The sequence below is a fragment of the Phalaenopsis equestris genome, unplaced genomic scaffold (genome assembly GCF_001263595.1).
Source record: "Phalaenopsis equestris unplaced genomic scaffold, ASM126359v1 Scaffold232478, whole genome shotgun sequence".
Classification (NCBI taxonomy): domain Eukaryota; kingdom Viridiplantae; phylum Streptophyta; class Magnoliopsida; order Asparagales; family Orchidaceae; genus Phalaenopsis; species Phalaenopsis equestris.
The window spans coordinates 58,009-71,873 of NW_018250443.1; the positions used below are offsets into that span (position 1 = coordinate 58,009).

At 35.8% G+C, this 13,865-nt stretch overlaps 1 protein-coding gene across 1 annotated transcript in view; it reads left to right on the forward strand.

The window, feature by feature from the left end:
• The first annotated feature begins 12,395 nt into the window (after nucleotides 1–12,395).
• The window catches only part of LOC110038317 (nuclear fragile X mental retardation-interacting protein 1-like), a 2,325-nt gene continuing 855 nt past the window's right edge, over nucleotides 12,396–13,865 (forward strand). The window contains exons 1-3 of the mRNA XM_020743120.1: nucleotides 12,396–12,579; nucleotides 13,259–13,335; nucleotides 13,402–13,464. Of these exons, the coding sequence (XP_020598779.1) occupies nucleotides 12,396–12,579; nucleotides 13,259–13,335; nucleotides 13,402–13,464 (324 nt within the window). The remainder of the gene's footprint in view (nucleotides 12,580–13,258; nucleotides 13,336–13,401; nucleotides 13,465–13,865) is intronic.

Sequence of the window (13,865 nt, forward strand, 5' to 3'; positions counted from 1 at the left end):
AGAATAAAGTCGTCTTAGATGGTTTGGTCATATTAAACGTCGACCATTAGATGATCCGATTAGGAGAGTAGATGCTTTAAATTCGACTTGTGTTAAGAAAGACAGAGGTAGACCTAGGAAGACTTGGGCTTATTGTATTAAAAATGATCTTAATTTACTAGAACTAAATGAAAATATGACACTAAATAGGACGCAATGGAGAAAAAGGATTCATGTAGCCGACCCCACGTAGTGGGATTAAGGCTTTGTTGTTGTTGTTGTTGTATATATATATATATGATTATAATTTTAGAAAATAATATTTTAATTTTGAAAAGTGAGACCGAATGGACTTCACATATTTAATAGTCTAGATGATTGAACACGATACCACTTACACTATCCTGAAGGATAAACATACCATTTGTTAGTAGATTAAACCATATAAACTAAAGAATTTGGGACATCCGTTGGTCTGCGAAATCTCTTTTTTTTTATAAGCCGACAGGTTTCGCTATTTAATACGGGAGATTAAATATGGTTTATATTAAGTTGGGTTCTTAAGTTCCCTATAGACACAAACCCTTATAATTAATTACATTTTAAATGACCTAAATCATTTAAGAAGACTCTCGATTAAGATCAGTAGTTCTGTCTTCATGATTTCAAAGTTGGGTTTCCAAGGTTGGACATATGAAAATAAAAAAGAAATAACTCAAAATAGGAACAATTATTTTTAAGAGTCAAAAAAATGGAAGGTAGGGGATGTCACAGATCCGAGGGTGAACCCGGTGACTTCCCAACTATTCTACTATTGAGCTTTAATTTTGAAGAGATGTTATTTAGTGTTTCAATCCTGCCGATTTTATTATTTAGTGATTGCACTCGCACAATATTCGATCGTGCAAACAGTCTTGAAAGATGGGAGGATTTACGTCGTGTCAAACGATGACCTCAGAATCCTAAAGAGAATTAGGACTTATAATGCATGATAGGGTCGTGCTAAAGTCTAACATGAAAGTGAGGATTTGTGTTGCATCAAGCAGACTATCTCGAAGTCTTGTGGGTTTGTTATTTATTCAATGAAGATTCCATTTGAAGATTGTCCTTCACCTCGCTGTTATGGTCTCGATCGTCGCCCTCCGTCCGCTCGCTTCCACGTTCCGCTTCCTGGAAAAGCTACTCCAAGCTCCTTAACATATCGATTATAGGTTCGGAGTGGTGTGTATAAATATGCGGTTATTGGATCAGTGGCTCGCTATAGGTTGCTCCTAAACCGGGTGTCCTACTGTCCTCTATCCTAAAAAGTCCCTGCAAGTCTGTAGTAAAGACATGATTAATAAAAGGGAAACATGCTACGAAACACAGTAAACAATAAACAGTAGCATCACAAGCATGAACCGTATATATATGCAATAAAGTGTGCAGTGAAGAAAACGAAACGCTGTAAATATAAAACAAACCTGTCTACCTGACTGGTCGGCTACTCCCGTAAATGAGGTTGGTGTCACAAGTACAAGTAAACGAGTATAATCAAAAAATTTAAGGAATGTGTAAGCATGAATTTTTATAAACAGGAATGAATAGCTAACATCACCTGAAAATCGTCGAAAACACGAGAAAAATCTAGAGGAAATCACGAATGATCTACAAAGATCCCAATAAAATCATAGGACACACGAAAAATCTGAGGAAAGAAAGAAAACCGTAAGCATTTGGGTCGGGATAGACTCAGATTTAGGTATTCTCGAGGGACTCTGAAGGGCCGCATTCAACTAGAAGGGCTTTCTACAATAGGAACTTAGGAGGACACTCCTTAGCTCAGTACCGGTGATTGACAAGTAGACAATCGAATTATATTGTTTAAAATTTATATTTTGACATGCATATAAATTTCATGTATATAAGAGAAAGTAATATCTATTTTTTTTTGTAGTCAAAATATTTTTGTAAATAGTATATATGCTCTGATCATTTTTACAAAATATGATTTTGCACAAGTCGATCACACTGTAAAGTTAGGACCGCCAACAACCTAAGAAGACAAAAGCGCCATGCTGGTCTGGTGTCGGTGAATAATATTGTCATCCTACATTTCACCGGGTCCTTGAGTCGGGTCTCGATGTCGTAGGATGGAACATTATTCCGCTCTACCACTGAATGCCTTTATCATCAAGGCTTGAAACCTCAAAGAGACCATCCAACTTACGACCTTGCTTGATAGTTCATATATAGCCGCAGCTATATATTCGCGCTTATGTTTCTTACATAAGCACTTAAAACCAAAAAAAGAAGCAATGAAAGTGAACCGAAAAGAAAGAAATGAAAAAAAGGAAGACTAACCCACCTCCAAAACCAGTTTAAGAAGGAAGCCAAAATGGTAGGAGGGTTAGCCTCAAACATTTACTCAAATGGGATTCCTCGAATAAACAACAAAATGTGGCTCACCTATCAATGCTAGTTCCCCCTTTCCAAACCTGCTCAAAAGTCACATTCGAAAGGGGCCTAAATTGCGACTAAACTCTCCCAACAAATATCAAAAGGATTCTTTTTTTTTCTTGCAATCAATTCAGCCCAAAGCATTGGGCCGTGAACTATCTCCAAATATCTTGCAGACTGATCCTCGAAAAGGGGCACCCGAATTCTTCCAAACATAAAGATTAAAATGTTCCAATTCACAAAGATTAAAACAATCAATTCCACTTCAAACCAAAAGCTCCCTTGAGGTGTAAAACACAACACAGGGGAACCCAAGCAAGTTCTTGCGGCCAGGGGCAGCAGAGGAACCAAATAGATGCTCATGGCTAGGGGCAGCAGGGGAGCCACCAACCAACACCAAGAGAGCCCAAACAACAGATTTCAGGTAGGGATAGCAAGGGTGCCACCCAAAACCAACACAAAAGAACCCAACCTGTAGATGTCGGGTAAGGGCAGTAAGGATACCACCAAAACCGACACAATAGATCCCAACTAGCAGGTTACAAGGAAGGCAGCAGGGGAAACAACCCACACCAACATAAAGGAAGCCTCAAATAGCAGGTTTCAGGTAGGGGCATCAAGGCAACGACCCACGACAACACAGGGAACCCAAATAGCTGATCTCAGGTAGGAGCAACAAAAGCCCTACCAAAACCAACACAAGGAGGCCACAATAACCACAATAATGATTTTGAAAATATCCAACAGGGCAAAACAATCGAAATTAATACAGAGAAGCTCCAGCAAAGCTCTCGAATAGAACTAGCAACAGAGAAGAGAAAATAAAACTCCACATGCTCCAAAGCCAACAAAAGTAACCACCTTCACATATGTTTCGAATAGGGAGGGGGCAACAGCTAAGCCCCAAAGCAAAAACATAACCCTCCATACATGTTTCAAACAAAGGGGGCAGCAAAGAATCAACAAGTCAAATTCCAACAACCCCCAAATTTAAAATTTCCGAAAGCCCCAACATTAAAGAGGTCTAGCGAGGAAAACAACGATCTTATGAGGCTGAAACAACCTTTAACTTCAACATAAAGGTACAGTGCAATAAGAACACAAGGAAGGAGGCTGTACATGCATAAGAATTGAATCGTGCTTTTTTATAAGCCTACATCCTCGGCTAAAAAAACATCCCGAAGCAATTAAAACAGACTCAACGGAAGTGCTAAAGATATAAACATCTATAACAACTCATAATAGCTTCAAAATGAAGTACCAACTAAGGTAAACAAACTTTCTGCATCACATTCTTGACCCAACAACATGAAGCATTTAGATTAGAGCCAACAGAAATACTAAAAATCTAGCAACTAAAGGCAATTTCAACATGATATTCCAGCCAGGACAAACAACCCGCCGCACATATAGATATTCCCCTTTTTTTTTAAGAGAAGAAACTTGCTCACGGCTTATGTCGAGCAGAGAAGAAAAATAGAGGAGGAGAAATGTACCTCGCTTGAGCCTTTGCAAAATAACAAAAGAAAATCACAGAACTTCCCAAACCCCAGGCTCACAAGCACGAGAGGTGAATCCGACAGTCTCCTTAAGCTCCCAAATTTTCTAACCTCACAACCCTTCCTCAAGTGGGGTTTTTATAGCAGAGGAGGGGAGGAGAGGAAATACCACAGCTTACCGGAGGGTGAATCGAACTCAAGGATTGTTCCAGCAAAAGAAAACAACCACCGCAAGAGCCGTAGGGGTCGAAGATATCGGGAAGGAGAGTGCTTGCCACATTCATGACTCAGGGAACAAATGCGCCAGAGTTAGCTTACCACGAATGAGTTTCTCGCTCAGCGAGACGAAGCAGAAGGCACTTCGGGAAGAATCAACTAGGGCAGAGAATGTTGAGAGAGAGAGAGAGGTATTCAACTCCTTGTCATGTGAAAGGGGAAGTTGCGAGGGGAAGACGCTGCTAGGGTTTCACTCGGGTCAAGGCACGGGGAGGGGACCGAAAGCTTCACGAAGGAGAGGAGCAGCAGTCGTTTTGCGAATGAGACAAAAGGGGCAGACGGGGCGCGCATTAGGGATTTAGGAAAATAAACCCCTCCCCCTTTATCTTATATCATTATATATATATATATATACATATATATATATATATACATATACATATACATATACATATACATATACATGTACATATACATATACATGTACATATATATCTATATATATGTACATATATGTACATGTATATGTATATGTGCATACATGTACATATATATATATATCTATATATGTACATGTATATGTATATGTACATATATGTACATGTATATGTATATGTACATCTATGTACATGTATATGTATATATATATATATATAAATATATATATATATGATGTCCCGGATGCGCCGGCGTGGTCTGTTTCATCATCCGGGGTTGTCCGGACGACTTCATTGACGGTAGCGTCGAAAACGCGTCAAATTCAAATTTCTTTAAAATTATCGCTCGTGATCGATCGTTCTAGCAATTGATTCGAGTTTTTGATCAATCGTGAATCCTTCTACAGGTGTAGGTGATGTGAATTTCGATAATTGTGCATCGAACGCGTGAATTGTGGTATTCGTGTATCGTGAAAGCGCACCGAGATCGCAATGGGTTTCTTATGGTTTCAGATCCTATGGGTACTCGACTTGAGTTTCGTCACTTTGGTTTTAATTGACTCAACTAAGTATTGAGGATTTAGAATCGGCCATATGAAACTGCAATGAGTCAAGAAGTGGCTCAAATTTCTAGTTGGTGCGGGTTGCAAACTAGCGGTAGGAAACCTTAAAGCTAGATCCTAGGCTTTAAGAAGAGTAAGAGACCTCACCAAAAATGAGATCAGCATGCAAGATCAGAAAAGACATTCATCCCAGTCGCTTGACTATGAAAGTTGGAGACGACGTGGGCTTTTGTCTCGACCCCAAGAACAAGATCGTGCCATGCACCTTATCGTGTGTGAATAAAAGAGTGGATTTATTGACACACTAACATAAACCATGCTTATTTTTTGTTAATTTAGTGTTTGGATTGTTCTTAAGAAATCATACTTAACATAAATCATGCTTAAAATAAATTATATTTATTTATGAATTATGTATAATTTCATGAAAGTATGACACTCAATAGGACATAATGGAGAAAAAGGAGTCATGTAGTCGTTCCACTTAGTAGGATAAAGGCTTGTTGTTGTTGTTGTATTTATAATTTTATGAGTATTTTTTTTTTTTTTTTTTTTTTTTTTTTTTTATTATTTATAATTTTATGAGTAATTTTTTTTTTTTTTTTTTATTTCAAAGCTTACATCTCTCATCGCTAAGGCAATTGCTTCAATTTTTATTTCTCCATTTTAGTCTTGTATTAACACTTGTTTAATATCCAATGTAAATTGCAAAATATGCTTGAGTGATGGAATGCAATGAGATGTATTTTTTTCGATATCATATCTTAAGCTAGATTTAAACTTTGAGAGTGTTGTAGCTGGATACTAAATGATCATAAAACATAAGAAATTTAGTCAATATCAAATTAAAAGACTTTTCTTTTTTCAGTTTAGTTCATGTGGTAGTAGTTTCACTTTCCCATTTTTTTTCTCTCTCTTTTCATTCACATCCAATAAGTTTTAACTTTACCAAGTAATGTCATTGTTGCAAAACACACTTATTATTCATCTAACATGATTTAGCACTCAAAGAAGTTATCAAAATCCAGTAACTAGTCATTAAAAAGTTCATGATAAATTTTACTATCTTAAGTTGACATTTCAATTGTAACTTTTATGGGTAGTCATCATGCATTTAAAAAATTTAATGCTTGTGATTTTCATAAATGGTATCATTTTTCTTAAGGTAATTCTCCTATATCCTATAATTAGCATTCAAATAAATTTGTTTATCCTTGTGATTGTAATCTATTCCAGATTTATGTGCATAAACTTGATTAGCTTCTAAATTTATCAATCATTCTTTAAATTATGGGTGTCAAAAATTTTCCTGACTCAAACATCTCGGTTCGGGTTAACCCAATTAATTTTTGGGTTGGGTTAGGGTTAAGAATCTCAACCCATTTAATTTTATGGGCCAGGTTTGATTTGACCCACCAACACGAGATTGACTCGAAGTTGATATGAATAGCTATTAGTTTCAAGGTTATAAAAATCAGACGAGCCATCAAACCGGAAGTAATAAAGTTTTAAGGTTCAATGGTTCAACTGAGGTTGACTCAAATGTCGTAATAAATATTTGCATTATTTTAATATAATTTAAATATTAGAAAAAAATGATATATTAATATTATTCTTATCGATTCAACAAATAATCTTTTAATTAAAGATAATACATTTGAATATTTTGAACAAAATTCTAAATAAAAAAAATTAAGAAATGATATTTTATATATTTTTTAATTTAAATATTTTATTTTTGGTCATCCGATCAAAATAAAAAAAAGCTAAAATTAAATAATATTTGAACTGGCTGATTTTTTAAAAACTGACTTGGTTCATCGGTTCTTCGATTCAACCTCTGTTCTAACCGTTTCAATGATGGTTCAATGCATAAATTTTTTTGAGCTTAGGTCGTTGAATGATGGTTCACGGTTGAATTAATCGAACCAACTGATCCGGTCCGATTTTTAAAATCATGATTATTTCTATGTTAAATGGGTTACATAGGTCGGATTCATGTCAGTCTAGTTGAAGACTGGTTTTATTCTGATTAAACTTTCTGACCCATGTAATATTCCTGTCGTGGTTCAGGTCCATTATTTTGGATCGGGTCAGATCAAAAACCGACCTAAGAACCCGATTTGACATCCTAGTTTTAATCAAATTAATTTCATCGTAGATTTAGTTTTTTTTTTTCAATAGTTCAACTGATTGAATTTATAATATTTTTAAAATTTTATCCTTTCAAAATCTCTTAAATTACTTGATTATCAATTCCGCTTTTTACTGACATGTTGATGCCCTAAATTTTATACTAGTTTATGTTAGGGTAATTCAGAATTAGGTTTCGTAATGTAACTGATGTGAAGGGTATAATGCTTTCATGAAGAAGAATTTAAAGGATTCACATATAACTAGTAATTGATTTATTCAAAAACTCAATCGTTTTTAATGAAAAAAGATTAAACTATAGTTTAAGCCCAATTGATTATAAAATTATTTGTATATATTTTAGAATTTTAGCAAGACTTTAGAAATAAATACAATCAACGAACAAACAAATTGATCATTGATTTTTCAAAATCAAGAGTACTAAATTAGCCAATAACAAGATATGTAGAAGCACCCGGCAATGAATGAAATGATGAATTTAAAATCCGTAAACACATACAATCAACAAACAATGGATTAATTTTTATATATTAGATTTATCATATATCTTATTTTTGTTCTAAACTGGCCAATAATAAATTATGTAGAAGCAATAGGTGAGTAGTGAAATCTATAAAATAATAATAAAAAAGTTCTCACATTGATACCTGCGGATGAGCTCAGTAGAAATATTGTTTGTACTAGAAAGAACTATATGTCTAATTTGTGCTGACAAGATTAAATAGGCAAGAGAATTATTATTTTAGCAACAGTTATGAATCACATGGCTCATATCACTGTGTACCACTATTAGCTTAGGTTAGTCACTATTTATTTGGATAGCTTGAGTTATTATATGCCTGGCATAGGATCTGTGCGAAATGGTGCCAAAAAAAAAAAATAATAATCAAGAGATGTTGAATATTTAACTTTAAACCTCAATCTCTTTTAAACATTTTAAAACTATTATAAATGTTATTTTTAAATATATAATTATATGATTATGAGGATAATTTTTATTTTATTATATGTATTAGATGGTTTAGTAAAAAGCTTGGGGTTGGCGAATGACTTCCCTAGCCAAATCTTAGTTCCACCACTGCAGTGAATCAATGCCAATTTAAATTTAACTTCTGTAATCTAGATAAAATGTTCTCAATTGTAATATGAAATTTTTGACTCAATTGTTGAGCTATCCATAGAATAGCATTAGTTGCCGATGTGAAATTTAAAATTTTCGAAACAACCAATAGAAAAAACAGCAGCAAATTAGTTTGAAAGGATAACATTGAAGAACTCCTTCAGCACATCAGGGGAGAAAACCTTGAAGCCACAAAAACTCCTGGAACCACAAGTTGCAGAAGTTTCCCTTCAGATATTATTATTATTATTATTATTATTAGTGAATAATTCCAAATCCTACTGCATAATGCTAAATACCAACACATCAGTTTTTCTTTAGCAATTAGAGCATTTTCTTTTGTTTTTTTTATGTTAATTTGGTTAGCTTTCTCTGTGCTGGGCCTAGTCCTTCTTGGTTGATTTCATTGCATGATTTTAAGGGTTCCATTGCTTAGTTAATCCAACTTTCTTGTTTGTTAATCCTACATGCAGGACAACACCGGAGGAAAGAGAGAACTCCTACTTTTTCAGCTAGTAATACTCCTAATCTGCGCAAGAGGTAACAACTTTTTGTTTTGATAACTAGAATCATTCATAATTTTTTTCATCTTTATGAACTATGCTTTCATCCATCTACTCATGAAGCTAATTTTTGAGGAAAGAGAGATTCTGATGTTTATACGGCAATTTTCTGCCTGATATTAACTTAAATCTTACTTTTGCTGTGTCGGACATATATAATACAGATTTTAAAATCAAAAGCAGCCATACCTTGTCGCAATTATTTAGAGTTGGCTTTATAGATCCTCATCTTCCAATCGTTCTTATTGAGCATTGCATGAGTTATTAAATATATTCCTTGCAAATATTTTTAATCACTTTTTGGTACAATTCTCGGTTAAGTTATACATTGTATAAAATTCTTTCTGAGAATTGCAAATAAAACTGAGGCCATTCATTTACTGTAACCTGTTCTCCCCCCTCTCTGATTTTGGATTCTGCATATCCTTGCAGATTCCTTCACCTTCATGAGGTAGAAAGACCTGGAGGTGTAAAGAACAGTGCGAAATCAATATTTTATAGATTACTCCATTATTTTCAGCTCTTATTGCTGTTCACAAAATATATGTCACACTCACAAGTGAATATATGTTCAATTTGCGAGCTATTCTTTTTTTGGGAAGCTTTTCTGATACTGGCCAATGGGAGGGTAATTACTGATTTCAGCAAGAATAGTCGAAAGAACTCTGAATGACATGAAGTACAAGATATTGGGCTCCAATCCAGGATATAACGACAAAATAAGGTTTGGATGGGCCGAAACCTCCCAATAGAAAACAAACACAAGTCTAATTTTTTTTTTTCATCCTACACATAATAACACCTATTTATGGATAGACTCTCCTAATTACAAATACGTTATTCTAAAACATAAAGGCCCAAAAAACGAATTAAAACACACAAAACAAGGAAATTGAAATTAAACTCTAGCTCCCACATCATTCTCCCAGGGTTGCAAGGTTCTCTCACGATGAGTAATCTCAAAATCTGATTTGTAGTGAGCAGCCAAGTCGAAGTCATTGATAGTGATGGGGTCGTTGTAATCCTCATGTAGGTCAAGTTCGATGATCCAATCATCTCCTAATATTGTCATTGTTGAAACTGGATCAAAGGGTTTCCAACTCCAATTATGAAGCATCTTAATCTATTTGACATCAATTTTTTGAGAACTAGGACTAATATGTGCAATTCTTGTTGTAAGATATTCAAATCATCTCAAATCATAGTTGGAATGCAATGATTGAGCTTTCAGGCTGGGTTTCTGTCGAAGTAATGATGCCTAATCCATATGATCATGTATATCAGTTTGATGTTGATGGCTGAGAGAAACAAATTCAACATATCATCTAGTTTGATCACCTTGTAAATCCCTTCCTTTATGGGAATCTTCACCATCGGCTCTTCTATCAATTGCATATTTAGAATTTTTCACTCTAGAAAATGGTCTACTTTCTGAGCATATCCACGATTAGAGGCTCAAAAACAGTCATCGTCTTACGCAGGCATTAACGATGTTTCCAACATCGAAACATCAAACCTTCAAATCCATCAAAACTTGAGGTTTCTTGATGAAATGGATTTTCACCTCCTTCCTCAAGAATTTCTTTTTAAGGATCCATTCAATTTTTTTTTTTGAAATGGTCTTCAACTTCTTCCTCCACCACCACCTCAAATTCTGGTTCGGCAGGACAGTCCTCCAGAAATTTTCTCACCTCCTTTTGCATAGGAACCATGGCAGAGTACCATTGTCCAGGAAAGAGTACATATTTGCATGCTCGTCATGAATGATTTTGCAGTCATATTGCTAAAGGATGCCCTAGAAAGAGGTTTCAAGCATCCATTGGGATGACGTCGCATAGAATTTCATTTTGAAATTTTTTTCTGATGGAGAGTTGCACCGAACATTCTTTTGCGACTTTGATTTCATTTCCTCCTTTAAGCCAAGCTGATAAGGATTTGGGTGAACTTGAGTAACTAGCTCGAGCTTTTCAACTATGGTAAAGGACATCATATTTTTTGCAACTCTCGCTATTAATGATAAGATTACAAACCTTGTCTTAGATGGTGCACTGGGTCCTACTACAACTGATTCTCGATCATCCGCATGTATTATTTGTTCCCCAACCAAATTAGTGTTTTCCTCTTCTAATGAAACTTTCGTCTCAGGTTCACTCTCTTTCACCAACAAAATAACACGATGATTTGGACAGTTGGCTGCTATATGGCTAAATCCATGGCATTTGAAGTAACTTCTATTAGTTAAATTGTTTCCCAGTTTTGTAACAAAATTTCCACCTGACTGGACTGTAGAGTGGCTGCTGTCTTCCCCTTTTCTGTCAGCTGGCAGTACTCTGGAATAGCCAGACTTGTTGAAGTTGTCATGTTCAGCCACCACGCAAAGAGGTGTTTCGGCCCCATTTGCTGTTGTTCCACCTTCAAAACAAGGTTAACAACATCTGAGAGTGACCAATAAGGTTGAAACTGAACTACATTGGCTATAGAAGGTCTTAAACTACCCGAAAATCGTGCAATAGTGTGCTCTTCAGGTTTGGATAGATTGCATTTCAATCCAAGATGCTTTCATACGGCCTCATTTTCTTCTACTGCCATCTCCTGTTGGTGTCAAGGATGAAGACGGATGAAAACATCTTGCCGATTGTGATCCACAAAAATTTGCGTTCCAATTCCTTTTTCATCTTACTCCATGTAGTAATCTTGGATCATCCCTCTTTTTGCCTCGTCCATTTCAAGTTTTCCCTCCAAAGGGAAGCATTTTTTCTCAACTTGATAGCAACTTGCTTCGCAATTTGATGTTGGGCACCTCTTTGAACTCGAAAATTCTTTCGACATTGGGCAACCAGTTAATAAACTCTTCTGGGTCTAGATGTACTTCAAAATTAAGGTTATTTTTCTCAGTTTCAAGATTACCGTCTTTGTGTTGTTTGTTCTTCCTGCATCCACGAATGAGCTGCTCGTCTTCGGAAGAAGCTTAGTGAATAGGATTATCACCCCTTTCTTCTTCTATTGCCTTGGAATTGTGTGCCATTGACCATTCCTCCATACTTTTTTGCTTCAATTCCATGAGTCTCTTGGATACGCTGCATTTCATGCAAAAGATCCTCCATGAGCAATTCTTGATTCGTTCTTGGCACGTTTTTGCATGGAGGCGTAATAGAGAGCTGAAAATTTGAATCAAGGAGGCAGTGAAAAAAATTCTGTTTGCAATTTCTGGGCAAGAATTGGAATCATGAAGCCCAAGATAAAGGAATATCAACCTTCCATGACCAGACATTAAGGGAATTGCGGACATAACAGAGGAAATCCATGGCAGCGACAAAATTTGTTCCTTGTGGCTGGACAACAAGGAAGAAAACTAAGAACAACCCAAGAAAGAAATACCGCTATGCTTCAAATGATGCTAGACTGGTTCGGCTAGGGCATAATTCATGGATAAGTTGCCAAGGCGCTGCTTCAAATCTCCCGTCAACAACAGATCAAAATCTGCTGTGTCGAGAGTTATGGGAAGGAGAAAAGTGCAGAAAACTGAGAGGAAATCCAGAGGACAACCTCGGTGCGACTTGACTGCTTCAAGACTGGATCTAGCAGTTTCGGTTCAGCCAGCGAGTGATGGTAGATTTGAGAGAGAGTAGTGCAGGAATGTGGAGAGAATCAAGAACCAATCTTGCATAAGCTGGTCTTTATGAAATCTTCAACCCGATCCACCAACCAATCTCAGGAGAAGTCCAGAGACGATCTCAGCAGGTTCAAGAAAGGATTGGACCCAAGAATCCCAAAGCCTTGATACCAAAATGATACCGGCCAAAGAGGGGTAGTTACTAATTTCAAGAAAAACAGTGGAAAGAGTTGGGAAAAAAAAGTGAATAACATGAAGAACATGATAATGGCTAAAGTTCATTTGAGCGTCAACTAGTATACAACTGTAGGGCAAGATTTGGATGAACCGAAACCTTCTAATACAAGTTTAAAATCCCCTTTTCTTTCAGCCCTCACAAAATCCCTATTTATAATGGCTAGACTCTCCTAATTACCGGTATGCTATCCTGAAACGTAAGACAAATAACAAACTAAAATATATAAATCAAGATATATAAATAACAATAAAACTTTAGCTACCGCTTCATTTTCTTCTGTTGTTGTAAGCTTTGCCTTTCATCTTTACCTTCAGAGATTCATCTTTTCAAAAATCCACCACACATTCATTAAATTCTCCACTAAGAATGCAATTTTGATCCCACCACGTTTTTTATTAGTCTAACTCGTATTTTATCTTGAAGGCCTATTTCTGTAGTATATAACGAAAGTGAAATCCAGCAGTGGCGTGAGGCGCGCAAGAATAATTTTCCTACCAGAGCTAACATTGAGAAGGTATAATACAGATCTTGTTCCATAAATAAAAAAAAGGGGGAGTTTTAATAACATATTGTGTTCCAGAAGCTGAAGTCAGAAAGTGCAAACAAGGAAGAGATGGATTCACTTGCTAAAATACGCCGGCAGGTATTCATCTTTATTCTTCACGACAAGCCCCTTCATCCTCAATTTACAAATCTTTTTTTCCTGTTAATCATCAACATATTAGTCTTATTTCAATAATTTTAGATCTGCTTAATTAATCCTTATCTTTCATTTATGCTTATTAGGCCCATTTGATGAGTTTAATCTATTTTCATATTTAATCTGCATAAGATAGGCCATGGTATTTATGTGAAATAACAGCCTTTTTCTGCAGCAACTAAAGGAAGTTCTAGCAAAACAGGCAGAACTTGGAGTTGAAGTTGCAGAAATACCTTCAATCTACCTCACTAAACCTGAAGATCAAAACTCCAAAATTGCGAATCCTGACGAAGCTCTAAATACAAATATTGAAGCTCCATACAAAGATTTCACGAATCGGAAGA